Genomic DNA, 23027 nt, shown 5'->3' on the forward strand with positions numbered 1-23027 from the left:
TCATCCTGATGAAATTGAAAAGAAAGCAAAGAATTGCATGTAAGCGAGCTAAAGAGAAATGGGAAAATGAGATTTGGGGTGGGAAAAAAAATCACTAAATGAGAGTTATGCACCAGAAGGTGCCATTTTTGACAAGTAGTGAGTCCATAACAGACAAAGCTGGTAAAGTATTTTTAAAAGGAATGCAGTAGCTATCTGATGGCCAGTATGTATAAGTGAATTGTATAATGATTGAAATCAAGCTTGTCCTCAAGATATAGAGGCAACTGTTAGACCAAATGTTACTATCAGATGTAAGGAATACTTCAGAATTGATGAACATAGAACACTACAGCACAAACAGGCCCTTCGGCCCACGAGTTGCGCCGATCACATCAACACCTACCAATCCATCGACCTATCTATAACCCCCAATCCCACTAAATCCCATATACTCATCCAGAAGTCTTTTAAAAGACCCCAGCGAGTTCGCCTCCACCACCACTGACGGCAGCCGATTCCATTCACTCACCACCCTCTAAGTGAAAAACTTACCCCTAACATTACTTCTATACTTGCCTCCCTGCACCTTAAATCTGTGTCCTCTCGTAGCAACCATTTCAACCCGGGGAAATAGCCTCTGAGAATCCACCCTATCTATTCCTCTCAACATTTTATAAACCTCTATCAGGTCGCCTCTCAACCTTCGTCTCTCCAGGGAGAAGAGTCCCAGCTCCCTCAACCTATCTTCATAAGGCATGTCTCCCAATCCAGGCAACATCCTTGTAAATCTCCTCTGTACAGGAAAATCAGAACAGGAAAATCTCCAAGCATAGATGAAGTAACAGTAAGAAGTCTCATAACACCAGGTGATGAAGGAGCAGTGCTATGAAAGCTTGTGATTCCAAGTGAACCTGTTGGACTTTAACCTGGTGTTGTGATTTCTTACTGTGCCCACCCCAGTCCACATCTCTACATTATAGATGAAGTAACAACAGAACATCTAAAAGCCCTTGCAGGAACAGAATTAGAATTAATAATAGAAGTTTGTGATTAAAAATATACAAAGGACACATTCCAAGTGGCTTGAGAAAGTCATTATTTAAGTTACCCAAAAAAAACATAAAGCACTGGAATGAAACCAATTTGGAACTACATGTTTAATGAATCCAGTCACTAAAATGCTCTTGAAAATTATAATAAGAACATAAGCACATAAGAACTAGGAGCAGGAGTAGGCCATCTGGCACATCAAGCCTGCTGCGCCATTCAGTAAGATCCTGGATGATCTTTTTGTGGGCTCAGCTCCACTTAACTCGCCCACTCACCATAACCCTTAATTCCCTTACTGTTCAAAAAATGATCTATCCTTGCCTTAAAAACGTTCAATGAGGGAGCCTCAACTGCTTCACTGGACAGGGAATTCCAGATTCACAACCCTTTATGTGAAGAAGTTCCTCCTCAACTCGGACCTAAATCTGCTTCCATTTATTTTGAGGCTATGCCCCCTAGTTCTAGTTTCACCTGCCAGTGGAAACAACTTCCCTGCTTCTATCTTATATATTCCCTTCATAATCTTATATGTTTCTATAAGATTTCCCCTCATTCTTCTGAATTCCAATGAGTATAGCCCCAGTCTATTCAGTCTCTCCTCATAAGCCACCCTCTCAACTCCAGAATCAACCTAGTGAATCTCCTCTGCCCCCCTTCCAGTGCCAGTATATCCTTTCTGAAGTAAGAGACCAAAACTGTACACAGTATTCTAGGTGTGGCTCACAGCACCTTACACAGCTGCAACATAACCTCGCTGTTTTTAAACTCCATCCCTCTAGCAATGAAGGACAAAATTCCATTTGCCTTCTTAATTACCCGCGACACCTGCAAACCAACTCCTTGAGATTCCTGCTCAAGGACACCCAGGTCCCTCTGCACAGCAGCATGCTGCAATTTTTTACCATTTAAATAACTGTCCGTTTTGCTGTTATTCCTACCAAAATGGGTGACCTTACGTTGACCAACATTGTACTCCATCTGCCAGACCCTCGCCCACTAACTTAGACTATCTGTATCTCTTTGCAGACTTTCAGCGTCCTCTGCACACTTTGCTCTGCCACCAAACTTAGTATTGAATTTTGACACACTACACTTGGTGTCCAATTCCAAATCATCTATGTAAATCATAAATAATTGCAGTTCCAACACTTATCCCTGAGGCACACCACCAGTCACTGATTGCCAAACAGAAAAACACCCATTTACCTCCACCCTTTGCTTTCTGTTAGTTAACCAATCCTGTATCCATGCTAATACATTACCCATAACATTGTGTACCTTTATCTTATGTAGCAGTCTCTGGTGCAGCACCTTGTCAAATGCCTTCTGGAAATCCAGATACCCCACATCCACAGATTCCCCTTTGCACACTGCAAATGTAATGTTCTCAAAGAATTCCACTAAATTAGTCAAACATGACCTGCCCTTCATGAACCCATGCTGCGTCTTACCAATGAGACGATTTCTATCCAGATATCTCGCTATTTCTTCCTTGATGATAGATTCAAGCATTTTCCCTACTACAGAAGTTAAGCTAACCGGCCTATAGTTACCTGCCTTTTGTCTACCTCCTTTTCTAAACAGTGGCGTCACATTTGCTATTTTCCAATCTGCGGGAACCACCCCAGAGTCCAGAGAATTTTGGTAAATTACCACTATTGCCCTTGTTATTTCCCCCGCCACCTTTTTTAGAACCCTGGGATGCATTCCATCAGGACCAGGAGACTTGTCTACCCTTAGCCCCATTAACTTATCCAACACTACCTCTTTCATGATAATAGTTTCTAGGTTCTCACTTGCCATAGCCTTCCTGTCATTAATTTTTGGCATGTTATTTGTGTCTTCCACTGTGAAGACCGACGCACAATACCTGGTCAATGCCTCAGCCATTTTCTCATTATTACATTTCCCTTTTTGTCCTCTAAAGGACCAATGTTTACTTTGGCCACTCTTTCTCATAATAATAATGAAATATAATAGAACATTTGAAGCAGAAATTGGTGAAATGCAGTGTGGATTTAGACCTGGAATAGGAATGGGAAAGGAAATATTTAACCTAAGAACAATCTTTGATCAATATCTACAAGCAACTAACATTTACATTTGCATCCTAGATTATGAAAAGTTTACGTGTTTAGTAGACAAACTGCTGAAATCCGTGTAAAGATGTGAGATTTATTCAGATTCTAGATTGGAATTAAATAGGGAGCAGCAGACTTTTTTATTCATTTGTGGAACGTGGCTGTCACTGGCTGGCCAGTATTTATTGCCTATCCCTAGTTTCCCTTCAGAAGGTGCTGGTGAGCTCGCCTTGAATCGCTGTTCTGTGGGTTGACCCATAATAGGGGGAAAATTCTGGGATTCTGACCCAGCAACTGCGAAGGAACGGTGATGTATTTCCAAGTTAGGACGGTGAGTTACTTAAAGAGGAACTTGCAGGTAATGGTGTTCCCATGTATCTGCTGCCCATGTTCTTCTAGGTAGAAATGGTTGTGGGTTTGGAAAGTGCTGTCTAAAGACCTTTGGTGAATTTCTGCTGTGCATCTTGTAGATGGTACACACTGCTGCTACTGAACATTGATGGTGGAGGGAGTGGATGTGGTGCCAATCAAGTGGGCTGCTTTGTCCTGGATGCTGTCAAGCTTCTTGAGTATTGTTGGAGCTGCACCCATCCAGGCAAGTGGGGAGTATTCCATCACACTTCTGACTTGTGCTTTGTAGATGGTGGATAGGCTTTGGGGAGTTGAGAAGTGAGTTACTCGCCGCAGTATTCCTAGCCTCTGACCTGCTCTTGTAGCCACTGTGTTTATGTGGTGAGTCCAGTTGAGTTTCTCGTCAGTGGTAATCCCAAAGATGTTTACAGCGGGGGATCCAGTGATGGCAACACCATTGAATGTCAAGGGGTGGTGGTATACTGTGTTATTGGTGATGGTCATTGTCTGGCATTTATGTGGCGCGAATGTTACTTGCCACTTGTCAACCCAAGCCTGGATATTGTCCAGATCTTGTTGCATTTGAACATGGACTGCTTCAGTATCTGAGGAGTTGCGAATAGCGCTGAACATTGTGCAGTCATTGGCAAACGTTCCCATTTCTGACATTATGACGGAGGGAATAGTAAGATGTCTTAAAGCACCAGGCTAAAATCCAACAGGTTTATTTGGAATCGGAGGGAAGGTCATTGATGAAGCAGCTGAAGATGGTTGCACCTAGGACACTACCCTGAGGGACTTCTGCAGTGATGTCCTGGAGCTGAGATGACTGATCCTCCACAACCATCTTCCTATGTGCCAGGTATGACTCTAACCAGCAGAGTATTTGCCCCTTGATACCATTGATTCCAGTTATGCTAGGCCTCCTTGATGCCATGCGCAGTCATGTGCGGCCTTGATACCAGGGCAGTCACTCTTCCCTTGCCTGTGGAATTCAGCTCTTCTGTCCATGTTTGAACCAAAGCTTAAGGTCAGGAACTGAATGACCCTGGCAAAACCTAAACTGGACGTAACTGAGCAGGTGCTGCTTGATAGCATATCACTTTACTGATGATCAAGAGTAGCCTGGGCAGTAATTGACTGGGTTGGATTTGTACTGCTTTTTGTGTACAAGACATTCCTGGGCAATTCTCCACATTGTGGGGTAGCTGCCAGTGTTATAATTGTACTGGAATAACTTGGTTAGGGGAGCGGAAGTTCTGGAGCACAAGTCTTCAGTACTATTATTCAGGTCCGTTTCCTTTGCAGTATCCAGTGCCTCCAACCATTTCTTAATATCACATGAAGAATATCAAATTGGGTGGATACTGGCAACTGAGATGCTGGCGACCACTGGAGGAGGCTGAGATTGGCACTTCTGGCTGAAGATTAATGCAAGTGGTTTAGCCTTAGCTTTTGCACTAATGTGCTGGGCTTCTCCATCATTTAGGATGGGGATATTTATAGAACCATAGAAAATTACAGCTCAGAAACTTTTGGCCCTCCTTGTTTGTGCCGAACCATTTTTGGCCTCATCCCACTGACCTGCACTTGGACCATATCCCTCCACACCCCTCTCATCCATGTACCTGTCCAAGTTTTTCTTGAATGTTAAAAGTGACCCCGCATTTACCACTTTATCCAGCAGCTCATTCCAAACTCCCACCACTCTCTGCATGAAGAATCCTCCCCCACCCCAGTATTCCCTTTAAACTTTTCTCCTTTCACCCTTAACCCATGCTCTCTGGTTTTTTTCTCCCCTAGCCTCAGTGGAAAAAGCCTGCTTGCATTCGCTGTATCTATACCCATCAAAATCTTGTACACCTCTATCAAATGTCCCCTCATTCTTCTACGCTTCAGGGGATAAAGTCCTAACATATTCAATCTCTCTCTGTAACTCGGCTTCTCAATAAACCCTCCTCTTCCAGTGAGTTGCTTAATTGTCCACCACCATTCATGACTGGATGTGGCAGGACTGCAGAGCTTGGATCTGACCAGTTGTTTGTGGGATTGCTTAGCTCTGTCTATCACTTGCTATTTTTGCTGTTTGGCATTGAAGTAGTTCTATTTGGTAGCTTCACTAGATTGACACCTCATTTTTAGGTATGCTTGGTGCAGCTCCTGCACTCTCCATTGAACCAGGGTTAATCCCCTGGCTTGATGTGTTACTCAGTTTTTAATTTAAACACCTTTCAAGCATTCCAGTTTAATGGGACAAACAAGAATAGCAATTCAATTATTTATTTATTTAACACTTCTGATACCAACTCAAATGTGAACAGTTGCAGCTCATTAACTCTACTGAACATCAACTTTCAACTGAACTTTAACTCTTAAACTACATATTAACTGCAACTGAACATCAACTTTAACTATTTCACTGACTATAGATAGTACTGAGTTTAGGAAAACCTTGGCCAAGAAATATGCTCGATGTAGAATCTATTTTCTTCATTTCTGAAGCATCCTTCAGGGTACAGGTCTGCTTACGATGCTTGGTCTCTTCCAAGTTATTGCTGGCAAATAAAAGCTGCACTTGTTTTTTTATCCACAGTCCTCTGCTCACTTCTGGAAGATGCTCTGTCATCCAGCCAACCGTGTAACCAGAAATGGATCACATGGCTTGAACTTGCAAACACTGCCATTATGCATAGTGCAAATTACATGCTCCACACATAAAAGTAATAAATCAAAGCCATGATGTCTGGGTCAAATGTAAACAACTTTCCTTATTCAGCCAACACAAAAGCTTCAGATCACAGCTCCCAGACCAGAGCAACCTTATGACCTGTATCTGGTTTTAATTATAAGTTGACAAAAAATCCCAGCATGCTTAGCTCTCAGCCAGAATAGCCATTTTAAAGTCACTATTGCCATTATTAAGTTATCATTGTAGCTGTTCTTTCTCCGTCCATTGTTAGTAATAGTTGAGTGGGGGATGTGCCAGGCCATGAGGTTACAGATTGTCCTGGAGCATGGTTCCGCTGCTGTTGATGGCCCACAGTGCCTCATGGATGCCCAGCCTTGAGTCACTAGATTGGTTCGAAGTCTGTCCTATTTAGCACGATGACAGTGCCACACAACATGATGAAGGTTATTCTCAATGTGAAGGTGGGACTTCATTTCCACGAGGGCTATGCGGTGATCACTCTTACTGATATTGTCATGGATAGATGCACCTGTGGCTAGCAGATTGGTGAGGATGAGGTCAAGTATGTTTTTTCTTCTTGGTTCCTTCATCACCTGCTGTAGACCCAGTCTAGCCTTTATCCTTTAGAACCCGAACAGTTCAGTCAGTAGTGCTGTTGCCCAACCACTCTTGGTGATGGACATTGAAATCCCCCATTCAGAGTACACTTTTCACCCTTGCCATCCTCAGTGCTACCTCCAAGTGTTGTTCAACTGATTCATCAGCTGAGGGAGGACAGTACATGGTAACCAGTAACAGGTTTCCTTACCCATATTTAAGCTGAAGCTATGAGACTAGAATGAGACTTGTTTCAAGTGAAGAGAGGAGCACGACAAGACTGTTGCCAAAATCTTTCAAGCTGTATGCAGAATAAATGTTCAAGGAATTAGATGTACTTCTGTGAAAATTGGAGGCAAAGTTGAAAATCGGAGGCAAAGTTGAAAATCGTTGACAATTTTAATTCATATTATGAATACCTTAGTATATGGATGAGAGTCAGAGTGCAGAACACAGCAACACTGGAAACAGGAGAGATGAGGAGGCAAACTAAGTAGGAGTTAGATTCTTGTTAAATTTGGGTTTTAGAAGTCTGCAGATTGCTGGAGGATGACAGGCGATGAGGAAAACTAGTTTTGATGTGTTCCGTAACAGGCAGTCTTGAAACATGCAGGAAAGGAATATTGTTAAACTAAGGGCATTTGGATTTTGGAAGGAGCTTGTTGATGACACAGTGCTACTCAGAATCAGAAGATGCTTTGCAGGATATCACCGGTCAAGGGAAATCTCGAAGTTTAGAAGATGGATTGAGTATGACAGACAAAAACAATAATAGAAGGAATACATGAGAAGAAACTTGATGATGTCATGTTGAAACAAATAAATAAGTTTGTCTATTCAGGGTAACAACAGAAGGTGACAGATATGATACCAAAGTCAGACAAAGGATAGAGATTCCAGATGTAATTTTGTGAAGATGAAGGAGGTGTTAACGACAAGAAAGCTCAAACTAGGAAAATTCTCATTAAGATGTTGCATTCTATCCACTTTCCTGTCTACTTCAGAAACTTGGACAAGCCAGATCTGAAATGTGGGTGATATGATGTTCACTTAAAATTCCATAGAGACACTATCAGCCAAATGCAGAGCTGCTTGAAACTGCAACAGCAAAAAAAACTCTTGAAAAGTCAATACTTCAGCCGTTTGATCAGAGTTGAAAAGCTAGAGATCTCTTCGAGACGGGAATGCGGAGGCAGAAGGAAGAGGATTACACACCTTCATGGGACATTGGCATTGTGGGCTGGCCAGCATTTATTGTCCATCCCTAGTTGCCCTTGAACTGAATGGCTTGCCAGGCAATTTTAAAGGGCAGTTGAGAGTCAACCACATTGCTGTGGGTCTAAAGTCACATGTAGGCCAGACCAGGTAAGGACAGCAGATTTCCTTCCCTAAAGGACATTAGTGAACCAAATGGATTTTTCTGATAATCAACAATGGTTTTATGATCATCAATAGATTCTTTATTCCAGATTTTTTTTATTGAACAGAAATTCCACCATCTGCCATGGCAGGATTCGACTGGGGTCCCCAGTACATTAGCTGAGTTTCTGGAGTAATAGTCTAGCGATAATACCACTAGGCCATCGCCTCCCCTATGTATAGTTCGATGACAGAGATCGCAGAGCAGTTACAGGTGAGCCACAATGAATGAGAGGATGGTGCAAGACAGGCAAACATTATTTACTATGATAACAGATTTCTTGATAGGAGTAGCTATAAGAGGCAGCAGCAGATATGACACAGGTATGGCTACACCAGCAAGCAGCCCTCTGGTCTAGAATATGTAGCCAGGTCCTTAATCGCCCTTCACGTCAGTTTGACCAGTCACCAACACTTTTGTGGGGGTGGGAATCCCTTCCCTCCTCCTGATGACTGTGCTACGAGCAGGGCTTCACCAGGTCAGGCAGCCTGCATGAACATCGATGTGATTCCTGCTCCGCCTGCATGGTGGCCTACATGGGGCCATGTTCGTTCAGCTCTGAGACCTGCAGGAGCTTGAGAAAGCAGAGGGGTCCACGTGGGCCAGCAGCCTTCTACTGCAAGAAGTTTGGCAATCACTTTCATTTGGCTGTCAACCAACAACACGCGCAAAACACACAGCAAAAACCCATAGGATACAAGTAATGTGGCAAACTGTTCCCTGTTACTAAGCCAGTTTTTGATCCAAAGAGTAATGGTCGATGGATGCCCTTTTGAATGGAAAGTTGTGTTAAGTGGTGTTCCAGAGGGCTCGGTGTTGGGACCCTTGCTGTTTGTTTATACATCGTTGATTTGGACTTGACCGTTTTGCAGTCAACACAAAGATTGGCCAAGTACCGGATAGTGTGGAGGATAACTATGGGCTGGTATTTTACCTCGCCTGGGCAAGGCTTGTAAAATCCCGCCCGAGGCCAACGGGGAATTCTATTCTGTGGGCCGGTATTCCGGCCATAATCCCCAAATCTATATAGATATGTTGGTGGAGTGGGCGGTAAAGTGGCAGATAGATTTTAATGCAGCAAAGTGTGAGGTCAAACACAAAAGGGAATAGATAACAAATTGAAATATACAAAAGCGGGGAGGGTGGTGGTAGATGAATTGAGAGATCTTGGCATGCAAGTCCCTAAAGGCAGCAGTTCAAATAGACAAGATTTTAAAGAAGGCAGATGGAATGCTCTCCTCCATTGGCAGAGTAGAGAATATAAAAGTAAGGATATAATGTTGGGATTGTATAAAACAGTGGTGAGGCCACAACTGGAATATTATGTGCAGCTTTGGTCACCATGTTACAAAAAGGATTTAATTGCTCTGGAGAGAGTGCAGAGGAAGTTTACAGGAACGTTGCCAAGGCTGGAAAAGTGTAGCTGTGAGGGGAAATTGGATAGATTGGGGTTATTTTCCTTGGAACAAAGAAGGCTGAGGGGGTGATTTGATTGAGGTGTACAGAATTACAAGAAGAGAAAGTGGACAGGATAAAATTGTTTCCCGCGGTGGAGAATTCTAGAACCAGGGACATAGATTCAAGACAAGTGGCAATAGGTGTAGGGGGGACATGAGGAAGAAGTTTTTTTTAACCAGAGAGTGGTGGGTGTCTGGAATTCGCTGCTTGAGTTACTGGTAGAGGCAGAGACCCTAAACTCTTTTTAAGAAGTATCTGCATCTTAAGTGCCGTAAGTTACAGGGCTATGGGCCGGGAGCAGGAAGGTGGGATTAGAAAGGGCACCTGGTTATCCTCGGACTGGCACGGACAAGATGGGACAAATAGTCTCCTTTTGTGCTATAATTTTTCTATAGTTCTATAATCACCCAGGTCAGGGAACGATGAGTTTTGGGTTTGCGAACTGATGTGCTTCAGAAATACCCAAGACCCATTTCCTCTCCACTTACCTTTTGTAGAGTCTGCATGCTGACAAAAGTTCAAAACTGTCTTCAAGATCACCATATAGGAGCACATGCAAATATTCTGCTGTATCTGTTACTCTCTTTTAAAATCAAAGTGCGCTTAGTTTAACAACATTCCTTTCCCACAGTTTTCAAGTCTGCTTGTTACAGAACACGTCAAAACTAGTTTTCCTCATCGCCTGTCATTCTCCAGCAATCTGCAGACTTCCAAAACCCAAATTTAACAAGAACTTAATTCCTACTTAGTTTGCCACCTCATCTCTCCTGTTTCCAGTGTTGCTGTGTTCTGCACTCTGACTCTCACCCATTTACTGAAGTATCCACAATATGAATCAAAATTGTTAATGATTTCCAAGTTTCTTTTTGTGCCCTGCCTCTGAGCAGCGTGACCCTGTCCCTGAGTGTTCACATGACTGGTCTGGAAAAGATCATGGATGTTTATCTTTTTGCTTTATTTGACAGAACAATGGAGCAATGCTTCCACATGTGTGACCGAATTGTTATCTACTTCTTTATTGCATCTTCTTACGCACCATGGTGAGTATCTTGGGAGACAGCATAGAAATGACTGGTCAGTGAAAAACACAGAGCAGTTGGTACTTATCGCAATCCACCCTGATGGAGCTGGATGAGTTCTGCAGTCCATGGGCTCTTGTGGAATGGCTGAGGCAACCTTCTGGCAGTGACTATTACTTTATTGGAAATAATTGTGATTAAAAACCTGCATGCTATACTAAACACTTCGTTAACCATGCCAGATACTTTGTGGCAAATGTTAGTGCTGGAATCAAAAGGTACCTAACTGCAACACTCAAATTCATCTGAATTTTATTCCTGACTTTGAGCCCTCTGTGTTGTCAGTCTGTCAGAAATTATCTGGTATGGCTCATTTTCCTGTTTATGTTGAGTTAGTCAAGTGGCTGTTATGTTCTTTTTTAACCTGGATTTTAGATCCAGTTCCTGAAAGCTTTCCTGCCTCTCTTCCCATTGAGGACAGGAATAGGCTTGGCTCTGATGGTCTCTACCGACAGTAAAGCTTATAGTTAAAGAACAGTCACAAGGATGAAGTACTGGAGGACAGTACCAGCAAACAACAGTAGAACCTCAGCAAGGGATAATGTTTTCTGGAGAGGAGGCACATCCTGAACCTCCACTTGCTGTGTGCTGTTTAACACATCCCTGTCTGAAAGCCTATCTAACACCTTTCTGTTGCAGGTTAAATCTCCGGGAGCTTGGGCCCTTGGCATCTCATATGCGTTGGTTTATTTGGATCATGGCAGCTGCTGGCACCATCTACGTCTTTTTATACCATGAACAGTAAGCAATTTTTCATGAAGCTTGAGTTCTTTCAGAATAAAGCCGCATACTGGTTCAGTATCCAATCTGTCATTTTAAGCATTTCTTCCATCCAATGCCAGCACACTGTGGCTGCAGTGGACACCATCTGCAAGGTGTAAACACTCACCAAGGTTTCTTTGACAGCACTTCGAATCTGTGATCTTAATCAGCTTGAAGGTAAAGATAGCAGAAGCATGGGAAAATCATCATCCCAAGTTTCCCCTCCAAGTCACTCCCATCGTTGGAAATGTATCACGGCTCCTTCACTGTTGCTGGGTCAAGATCCTGGAACTCTTTCCCTAACAGCACCATGGGTGTATCTATGCCACATGAACTTAGGCAGCTCACAACCACTTTCTCAAGGGCAGTTAGGGATGGGCAATAGCCTAGCCAGTGATGCCACATGGCAAGAATAATTATTTAAACAAATACTCCTCTATATCTTTGTTTAAAAGGGCATCAGTAATTAGCTGAGAGCAAAACCCAAAGTTTAATTGAAGTATATTTTATTCAAACATTTGTGTTTTCTTTGCACAGGTATAAGATTATTGAGCTGCTATTTTATTTGACAATGGGATTCTCTCCTGCTGTGGTGGTGGCATCAATGGTAGGTGTTTAGAAATAATTCTCTTCCATTTCCCAGTGTATACCTCACCAATTCAAACATCCATCGACACAAAGCATTAGGGTTTTTGGAAACATTAAACGCACAAGACCGGTGAACTTGCTATATTTTAATTTACGTGCAAATCATCTCAGTCCACCTGAGTTGAAGAGGAACTTCTTCAAACAGTGTTGTGAATTTATGGAATTCCCTGCCCAGTGAAGCAGTTGAGGCAGCTTTGTTGAATGTTTTTAAGGCAAGGATGGATAGATTTTTGAACAGTAAAGGAATTAAGGGTTATGGTGAGCGGGTGGGTAAGTGGAGCTGAGTCCACAAAAAGATCAGCCATGAGCTTATTGAATGGTGGAGCAGGCTCGAGGGGCCAGATGGCCAACTCCTTTGCCTAGTTCTTACATTCTCTCAATCCAGAGATTTTGCTTCACTCATTTTCTTTATAAATTTTCCAAATAATGGAGAGTGCAGTTTAATCAGTTCACAGTTACACAGTGAGTGACCCTTACCCTGAATAAACAGTGACTCTGTACAGTTACACAGTGAGTGACCCTCACCCTGAATAAACAGTGTCTCTGTACAGTTACACAGTGAGTGACCCTCACCCTGAATAAACAGTGACTCTGTACAGTTACACAGTGAGTGACCCTCACCCTGAATAAACAGTGACTCTGTACAGTTACACAGTGAGTGACCCTCACCCTGAATAAACAGTGACTCTGTACAGTTACACAGTGAGTGACCCTCACCCTGAATAAACAGTGACTCTGTACAGTTACACAGTAACACCCTCTCTAGTTCTTTTTACTGTGTTGACCAGGCTGTTGTAGCATGAGTGTTTCAATGTGATTAATTAACTGAATAAGTGTAGAGTGTGTTTGATGTTTGATCTAATCCCTGCTGTTCTGATGCAGCCGAATACCGATGGTATCCAGGAGCTGGTATGGGGTGGAATGCTGTACTGTCTTGGAGTGGTGTTCTTCAAAAGTGACGGGATTATTCCTTTTGCCCATGCCATTTGGCACATCTTTGTGGCTTTGGCTGCAGCAGTGCACTACTATGCCATCTGGAAATACTTGTACCGGAGCTCTCCAACACCAGTGTGGAAAGACTTCTAATCTCCAGGCGAGCATTGATGCATCAGTTCCACTGATAATTGCTTTATTTGGACAATATATTAACATACGGTAACAGAGTGGAGAAGACGGATATGAGGCACTGATCTTTGGCCATGTTCATACGAGCCCGAACTGTGAATGAACACAGTGGCGTTCTTTAGACACCAACGTGAAATTCTATCAGATCCTCAGGGTGGCTCCTGTCCGTTTGCGTTCTTGTTTTTTTTTCTGAATTCACTGTTTTTTAGCCTCCTGCTTTCTTTCCTGTGACTTGCCTACCTTAATCATCTTGGCTTCTCTCATATTAGTTTCAAGGACTTCAATTTGTCTCAGTGACATTGAAGCGATTTCCAGGCTGTGATGGATTAAAGGAGCCAGTTTAGGATCTGTAAACTACCTTTTGTAAAGTGACTTATGGCCTGCTAGGATTATCCAGCTGAATACGAACAGCCACAGCAAGCTGAACTGATACATTCCAATCGGGTGACACTTTATACCTCGGCTTTGATTGCCAAAGTTTAGACTTTCTCTGTGATTCTGAGTGGGCTGGTAGCTCATGTTTGATGGTAAGGAATGTAATTAACAGTTACTATATTTCTATATAGCACTGCTTCAAGTGTGCTGTTGTCAGGTGACAACCTAATGAACAGGACCTGTGGTACATACTCTTTCATCTTGCAAAGAGATCCCAACAGTATTGTAAGTCGGTTTCTGTCTATTCCAGCACTGGACTGTTGATGAGGAATGTAACAAAAAGCACTTTGGTTTGGTCATTGCTACACAGCAGCCAGATAACCGCACCTTTCACACGCACACACATGTACACACACGCTTCAGTGTATTTTTCCAAATCATAGTTACCTGAAGTGATCATTGGAGAGATTCTGATTACCTCATTTTTGTACATGAGACAACTGTTTTCTTGTTCTGCTCTAGTTGAGCATTCCAGTTCTTAGCTTTATGTTCTGTGTTCATTTTTTAACCCCTTTGGCCAGTCCTGCAGCTGCTGTTCTCTGTAGCTGCTAATCATCATAAGACTGTGATTTTAACTTAATAAATGGTTTACATTTTGTCAAGACTTTTCCCAGCCATGTACAATTTTTTTTTTCTATGCAGCCAATGCATTCTTAGAAAATGGCCCTATTCTGTTGAATATTTTCCTTCCATGTCTCTCCCCTTCGTAAATGTGCTCATAGAAAGGTTGTGAGCGTCACAACCTAGTTTGCAGTTCCCCCACTATGTGGAGAGGGTAGGAAGCCAGTTCCAATCTACCTGTAACAGTTTACTGGAGGAGAGCCAGAGAGCAGTCATCATTCACTCAGGGTGGGGAAACTCTGAGCAAATCCCATTTCCATACCAATTGCCATGGGTGCAGAGAAACAGTTAACCAATGAGAATGACCTGATTGTGTTTGTGTTACAATGCTCCATAGATGAGTAAATACCTCAGTGGTCATCTTTCGATTTCAAAGGTGCTTTTATGTCAATCTAAACAAAAATCCAGGTGGCATTTTTAGTCATTCGTAAAATAATCATCTTGAGTTTAGATCCACTCTGAACCAGAGAAGTGTCAGGTTGGGGAGGGAGAACTGCCTTTGGTTTGTGTACCAGAGTTTCTACTAATTTCCAGTGCAGTTCAACATTGGCAGATGCACAGAGTGGGAAACATTGACTTAGATCTTTAACCATGTGCTCTAAGAGGTTGCAGCTACAGAATCGGGCACAGTGATACTGGATAAATATGACAATGTGATTCAGTACAGCTGTGTTGTACTGAACCTGTGGCTTACTGGTTCATTATCACAATTTATCCTGTTCTATGTAACACATATATACCAGAACAGTTAAGTAGTGGCATTTACTTAGCATGCTGTGTATATAGATCTATATGTATATAGATCACATACACAACAGCTGACCCTGAGGTGTGCACCAGCTCTGAGAATAATTCCCTTTTTTTTTTACCAAGTTTGCACTGTCCGTTACTGTGTCAGGAGTTGGATCAACCTTGGAACTTGTTCCACAGTATTAGCTAGGCCTGGGTTTACTGTTTGGGATATAATTCAGATATTCAGTTGTGCATCAGAGGAAGGGAGGGGTCAGTAGTACCACGTGCTGGTTATGAGAAGTAGGCTGCTGATGTGTGTTGTATTGACGAGGGTTGTGTGTTTATTTTTTACCATGCTATAATTCTCTGTGGTTTGGAATCATTTGGGGATTTAACTAGATGCATGCCAGGATATCTAGAAATTATTTTTATATTCCTGATCCAGATGCTGTAACTCCCCAAGTGTGAAATGTTTACTGAGTTTACAAGTCATGAATGCTGCATTTGATGGTTATCTCTAGCATGCAAACTGTCTGTGCTATCTAAAGCTTCCGTGCTAGTGTGTTGAGGATCATTTGCAAATCATTTTTATACATACACAGGTATCAGACTGAGTGCATCCTTGAACTTTTGCACTTTGTCAGAATCTGGAATGTTGCAGGTTTGTGGAGTCATTGCTGGGCACCAGCATATTAACAGTCACACTGGAGAGAAAGTTGCTTACTGTCATTCCAAATGGAAGGTTTCAGGAAAAGATTTGATTTTCCTCTTGACTTAGGATTGCTGGTTAATCTCCTTTCCATTTCCTTCAATAAATTAGGGCATTATTTAACCCTTCAGTTAGGGAAAGTCCATGACTTGGATAATGGGCCTTATTCAAGTTTAAATGTACTGTGTAAATCTCATACGGAGCTCCAGATATTTGAGGTAAGCAGCTGATTCACGCAGTGTTCCTGTTGAATGGTGCCTGCTGTTTTTCTATGTCCTCTCAGCTGCTTTTATTCCCTGCCGAGTGCCTGCCCAATCGTGCAAAGTTCAAGAGGAGGAAGTTATGACGGAGTGGGTGAGGTATGACAGCCAGTGGACTGACGTTAATGATAGGCCTGGATCTGGGGCCATGTGGGAGGGGACGCAGGAGTGAATTTCTGAGCTCCATTCGGAATGTGTAGCTGTCACTGCCTGAAGCTTTCCTGGGATAGTCTGCACTACTCCACACTTCTGAGGTAAATGGCTCCATCCTGAGCTCTGAATTCTGACTCCAAATTCCCCACTGGATCAGTATTCTGCTCCTAACATTTCTACTGTTCTCAATCTGACCATTGATCAGACCAGCTCAATAACTGTATCCTCGTAGCTTCTAAATGCTGAGGGCTTTTGAAATATTTGGTATGATGCCCTCGCTCTTTTGAAATGTTTCATTCATCTAAATAGATTCAGATTCTCTTTTTAAATAAATTCTTATCTAGAGTCTGTGTTGATGTGACAGGAGTTGATATATTGAGAGCCTTTTGCTGGGAGTGTTGTACACTTTTTGATTGTATATGTATGAATGAACCAGACTGCAGCTAAATAAAGGATGCATTTTGCGTACTCCTGCTTTTGATGTGGTTTAAGTATAGACTGAATGAGGTCATGGTGTTTATGATTTCTGCCAACAGCTGGGTGTTATTACCCACTGCTGGAACGGACAAGTTCATAAAACTCGAGGTTTCCCACCATCAACCAGCCACTAACACTGATTCCTCATGTTCCACACAGGCATCTTACTGAAAAGCATGGGAGCTAACTCATTCAACAGAGATTAACACCAGCTTCCCATCTAGTCTTGTCCTCCTACAGAACTAAAACTTCATTTGAAATTTTCTTCCTGAATGTTTCTTTTTGTCTCCTAGAGTGCTGAGTGTCACCAGGACCTAGTTCTGTCAGCAACCACTGTCCCCATCAAACACTCCCAGGGCAAGTACAGCACGGGGTTAGATACAGAGTAAAGCTCCTTCTACACTGTCCCCCATCAAACACTCCCAGGACAGGGACAGCACGGGGTTAGATACAGAGTAAAGCTCCCTCTACACTGTCCCCCATCACACACTCCCAGGACAGGTACAGCACGGGGTTAGATACAGAGTAAAGCTCCCTCTACACTGTCCCCCATCAAACACTCCCAGGACAGGTACAGCACGGGGTTAGATACAGAGTAAAGCTCCCTCTACACTGTCCCCCATCAAACACTCCCAGGACAGGTACAGCACGGGGTTAGATACAGAGTAAAGCTCCCTCTACACTGTCCCCCATCAAACACTCCCAGGACAGGTACAGCACGGGGTTAGATACAGAGTAAAGCTCCCTCTACACTGTCCCCCATCAAACACTCCCAGGACAGGTAGAGAGCTGAGTATGCAGAGGTTATTGGACAAGTTAGTGGTACTGCAGCACATGGTGTTTGATTAAGTTTGATAGTTTATTAACCTTTTCTGTGCTGGAACTTTCCTCCACTGTAACAGTCCAAACTGGAATGGGTCCTCCTGAGATTAAAAATAATAAATTCAGAATACTGTGAAATAAAAGATAAATGTTAAAGCATTGCACAATGGTGCAGCACAGAAGCCATTCAGCCCATTGTGCCTGTGCCAACTCATAGAACATAGAACATTACAGCGCAGAACAGGCCCTTCGGCCCACGATGTTGCGCCGACCAGCTTTTAAAAAAAACACTAACCCACTAATCTAAACCAATCCCATTTCGTCCATAAACCTATCCACAGATCTCTTAAACGCCCCCAAACTAGGCGCATTTACAACTCTTCATCCCACTCACCCTATTCTGACTGATAGTGTTCTGAAATATTTTTCCTGTAGGTGTTTGTCCAGTTTTCTTTTGAATGTTCCTGTTGAATCCGTTTTCATTGTCCAGTCAGGCAGCATGTTCCAGATCACAACTGAAAACACTATCACAACAGTGACCACAATTCAGTAAGCTTTAAGGTACTGATGGATAAAGATAAGTGTAGTCCTCAAGTTAAGGTGCTAAACTGGGGGAAGGCTAATTACAACAATATTCGACAGGAACTGAAGAACGTAGATTGGGGGCAGACGTTCGAGGGCAAATCAACATCTGGCAAGTGCAAGTTGATAGGGATTCAGGATCGGCACATTCCTGTAAGGATGAAGGATAAGTATGGCATGTTTCGGGAACGTTGGATAACGAGAGATATTGTGAGCCAAGAAAAAGGACACAATTGTCAAAGCCAGGAGACTGGGAACACACAAAGCAAGTGTGGAATACGAGGAAAGTAGAAACTGAAGCAAGGAGTCAGGAGGACTAAAAAAGATACAAAGTATAATTGGCCAGCAGGATTAAGCAAAATCCCAAGGCTTTTTATACATATACAAAGAGCACGAGGGTAGCCAGGGAGACAAGGGAAGGAATCTATGCTTGGAGCTAGAGGAAATGGGCGAGGTATTAAATGAGTACTGTGTGTTAGTATTCACCAAAGAGAAGGACTTGGTGGATGATGAGTCTGGGAAAGGATGTGTAGATAGTTTGAGTCATGTTGAGATCAAAAAGGATGAGGTATTGGGGTTCTTGAGAAACGTTAAGGTAGACAGGTCCCGAGAACCTGATGGGATATATCCCAGAATACTGAGAGAGGCAAGGGAGGAAATTGCTGGAGCCTTGAGAGAAATCTTTGTTTCCTCACTGGCTTCAGGGGAGGTCACACAGTAAGGAGTCTCATAACATCAGGTTAAAGTTCAATAGGTTTTTTGATAGTAAGCGCCATAAGCTTTAGGAACACTGTTGAAGGAACAGCGTTACAAAAGCTTGTGGTGTTTACTATCAAATAAACCTGGACTTTAACCTGATGTTGTGAGACATCTTACTGTGTTTACCCCAGTCCAACGCCAGCAGCTCCATACCATACAGGGGAGATCTGAGAGGATTGGAGAATAGCCAATGTTGTTCCTTTGTTTAAGAAGGGTAGCAAGAATAATCCAGGTAATTACAGGCCTGTGATTCTGACATCAGTGGTAGGGAAATTATTGGAGAGGATTCCTTGAGACAGGAGTTACTCCCACTTAAAAATAAGTGGACATATTAGTGAGAGGCAATGTGGTTTTGTGAAGGGACGGTCATGTCTCATGAAGTTGATCAAGTTTTTCAAGGAAGAGACGAAGATGATTGAGAGTAGGGCAGTGGATTTTGGCCATGTGGACTTCAGTAAGGCCTTTGACAAGGTTCCTCATGGCAGACTGGTACAGCAGGTCAAGTGGCACGAGATCAGAGGTGAGCTGGCAAGGCAGATACAAAATTGGCTCCGTCAGAGAAGACAGAGGGTAGCAGTGGAAGGGTGGGTTTCTGAATGGAGGGCTGTGACAAGTGGCGTTCCTCAGGGATCAGTGCTGGGACCTTTGCTGTTTGTAATATGTATAAATGATTTGGAGGAAAGCGTAACTGGTTTGATTAGTAAGTTTGCAGACGACACAAATGTTGGTGGAGTTGCAGTTAGCGATGAGGACCATCGGAGGATTCAGCAGGATATAGATCAGTTGGAGACTTGGGTGGAAAAATGGCAGATGGAATTTAATCTGGACAAATGTGAGGTAATGCATTTTGAAAGGTCTGATACAGAGAGGAAATATACAGTAAATGGCAGAACCCTTGAGTATTGATAGGCAGAGGGATCTGGGTGTGCAGGTACACAGGTCACTGAGTGGCAATGCAGGTAGAGAAGGTAGTCGGGACGGCATACGGCATGCTTGCCTTCATCGGCTGGGGTATTGAGTTTAAAAATTGGCAAGTCATGTTGCAGCTTCATAGAATTTTAGACTGCATTTGAAATATAGTGTTCAATTCTGGTCACTATACTGCCAGAAGGATGTGGGGAGGGTACAGAAAAGATGGAATAGGATTGCCTGGTATGGGGGCATTAGCTACGAGGAGAGGTTGGAGAATTTGTTCTGACTGGAGCGACAGAGGTTGAGGGGATACCTGATGGAAGTCTACAAGATTGAGAGGCATGGACAAAATGGATAGTCAGAAGCTTTTCCCCAGGGCGGAAGAGTCAATTACTAGGGGGTGGGGCACAGATTTAAGGTGCGAGGCACAAGGTTTAAAGATAGACAAGGCAAGTTTTTTACGCAGAGGGTGGTGGGTGCCTGGAATTCGCTGCTGGGGGAGGTAGTGGAAGTAGACCAAATAGTGACTTTTAAGGGGCATCTTGACAAATACATGAATAGGAATAGAGAGATATAGAACATAGCACAGTACAGGCCCTTCGGCCCTCGATGTTGTGCCGAGCTATTCCGAACCCAAGATCAAGCTATCCCACTCCCTATCATTCTGGAGTGCTCCATGTGCCTATCCAATAACCGCTTGATAGTTCCTAAAGTGTCCGACTCCACTATCACAGCAGGCAGTCTATTCCACATCCCAGCCACTCTCTAAAGAATCTACCTCGGACATCCCTCCTATATCTCCCACCGTGAACCTTATAGTTATGCCCCCTAGTAACAGCTACATCCACTCTATTGCCCTCATCATCTTATAAACCTCTACTAAGTCACCTCTCATCCTCCACGGCTCCAAAGAGAAAAGCCCCAGCTCCCTCAACCTTTCCTCATAAAACCTACCCTCCAAACCAGGCAGCATCCTGGTAAATCTCCTCTGCACTCTCTCCAATGCTTCCACATCCTTCTTATAGTGAGGTGACCAGAACTGAACACAATATTCCAAATGTGGTCTCACCAACATCTGGTATAGTTGCAGCATAACCCCACGAATCTTAAACTCAAACCCCCTGTTAATAAACGCTAACACACTATAAGCCGCCTTCACGGCTCTATCCACTTGAGTGGCAACCTTCAGAGATCTGTGGATATGAACCCCAAGATCTCCCTGTTCCTCCACATTCCTCAGAACCCTGCCGTTGACCCTGTAATCTGCATTCAAGTTTGTCCTACCAAAATGAATCATCTCACACTGATCAGGGTTAAATTCCATCTGCCACTTTTCAGCCCAGCTCTGCATCCTATCAATGTCTCTTTGCAGCCTGCAAGAGCTCTCCCATTCATCCACTACTCCACCAATCTTGGTGTCATCAGCAAATTTACTAACCCACCCTTCAGTCCCTTCCTCCAAGTCATTGATAAAAATCCCAAATAGCAGAGGACCCAGCACTGACCCCTGTGGTACACTGCTGGTAACTGGATACCAGTCTGAAAATTTTCCCTCCACCACCACCACCCTCTGTCTTCTATGAGACAACCAGTTACTTATCCAATCAGCCAAATTTCCTTCTATCCCACACCTCCTTATCTTCTTCATGAGCCGACCATGGGGAACCTTATCAAACGCCTTACTAAAATCCATGTATACGACATCAACTGCTCTACTTTCGTCTACACACTTAGTTACCTCCTCAAACAATTCAATCAAATTTGTGAGGCAGGACTTACGTCTCATGAAACCATGCTGACTATCCCGGATTAAACTGAATCTTTCCAAATGGTTATAAATCCTATCTCTCAGGATCCTTTCCATTAACTTACTGACCACTGAAGTAAGACTAACTGACCTATAATTACCAGGGTCATTCCTATTTCCTTTCTTGAAGAGAGGAATAACATTTGCCACTCTCCAGTCCTCTGGCACAATCCCCGTGGATAGTGAGGACCCAAAGATCAAAGCTAAAGGCTCTGCAATCTCATCCCTTGCCTCCCAAAGTATCCTAGGATGTATCCCATCTGGCCCAGGGGACTTATCGACCCTCAGATTTTTCAAAATTGCTAATACATCTTCCCTCAGAACATTTACCTCCTCCATCCTACCAGCCTGTATCATGCACTCATCCTCAAAAACATGGCCCCTCTCCTTAGTGAACACTGAAGAAAAGTATTCATTCAACGCCTCACCTATCTCTTCTGACTCCATGCACAAGTTCCCATTACTATCCTTGACTGGCTCTAACCTCACCCTGGTCAGTCTTTTATTTCTCACACAAGAGTAAAAAGGGGTTTTCTTTTATCCGACCCATCGAGGACTTCTCATGCTCCCTCCTAGCTCTTCTAAACCCTTTTTTTAATTCATTCCTAGCTTGTAACCCTCAAGCGACCCAACTGAACCTTGTTTCCTCATGCTTACATATGTCTTTTTTCCCTCTTAACAAGACAGTCAACCTCCTTTGTGAACCATGGTTCCCTCACTCAGCCATTTCCTCCCTGCCTGCCAGGGACGTACCTATCAAGGACACACAGTATTTGTTCCTTGAACAAGCTCCACTTTTTTCATTTCTGCCCATACCTGACAGTTTCTGTTCCCATCTTATGCTCCCTAATTCTTGCCTAATTGCCTCATAATTACCCCTGCCCCAATTTATAAATCTTGCCCTGCCGTGTGACCCTATCCCCCTCCATTGCAATAATGCAGGACACCGAATTGTGGTCACTATCTCCAAAGTGCTCCCCAACAAACAAATCTAACACTTGGCCCAGTTCATTACCCAGTACCAAGTCCAATGTGGTCCCATCTCTTGTCGGCTTATCCACATATTGTGTCAGGAAACCCTCCTGCACACAGTGTACAAAAAGTGTCCCATCCAAACTATTCGACTTATAAAGGTTCCAATTAATATTTGGAAAGTTAAAGTCACCCATGATAACTACCCTGTGACCTCCACACCAATCCTTAATCTGCTTTGCCATTTCCTCCTCCACATCTCTATTACTATTTGGGGGCCTATAGAAAACTCCTAACAACGTGACCGATCCTTTCCTATTTCTAACTTCAGCCCATATTACCTCAGTAGACAGATCCCCCTCGAAATACCTTTCAGCAGCTGTTAAACTATCTTTGAATAATAGTGCCACTCCTCCACCACTTTTACCACCTTCCCTACTCTTACTGAAACATTACCCTGGAACTGCCAACAGCCATTCCTGTCCCTGTTCTAACCATGTCTCCGTAATGGCCACAACATCATAGTCCCAAGTACCAATCCACA

General features: G+C 43.2%; 1 protein-coding gene across 4 annotated transcripts in view; it reads left to right on the plus strand.

The window, feature by feature from the left end:
• The window catches only part of mmd (monocyte to macrophage differentiation-associated), a 55285-nt gene extending 38665 nt beyond the window's left edge, over positions 1-16620 (plus strand). For all 4 annotated transcript variants that reach the window (XM_080209247.1, XM_080209249.1, XM_080209248.1 and 1 more), the window contains exons 4-7: positions 10594-10668; positions 11347-11448; positions 12007-12076; positions 13000-16620. In XM_080209247.1, the coding sequence (XP_080065373.1) occupies positions 10594-10668; positions 11347-11448; positions 12007-12076; positions 13000-13203 (451 nt within the window). In that variant the 3' untranslated portion in view covers positions 13204-16620. The remainder of the gene's footprint in view (positions 1-10593; positions 10669-11346; positions 11449-12006; positions 12077-12999) is intronic.
• Positions 16621-23027: the final 6407 nt, after the last annotated feature.

Source organism: Carcharhinus amblyrhynchos, chromosome 21, assembly GCF_965287045.1.
Source record: "Carcharhinus amblyrhynchos chromosome 21, sCarAmb.v2.hapA, whole genome shotgun sequence".
In the NCBI taxonomy this organism is placed as follows: domain Eukaryota; kingdom Metazoa; phylum Chordata; class Chondrichthyes; order Carcharhiniformes; family Carcharhinidae; genus Carcharhinus; species Carcharhinus amblyrhynchos.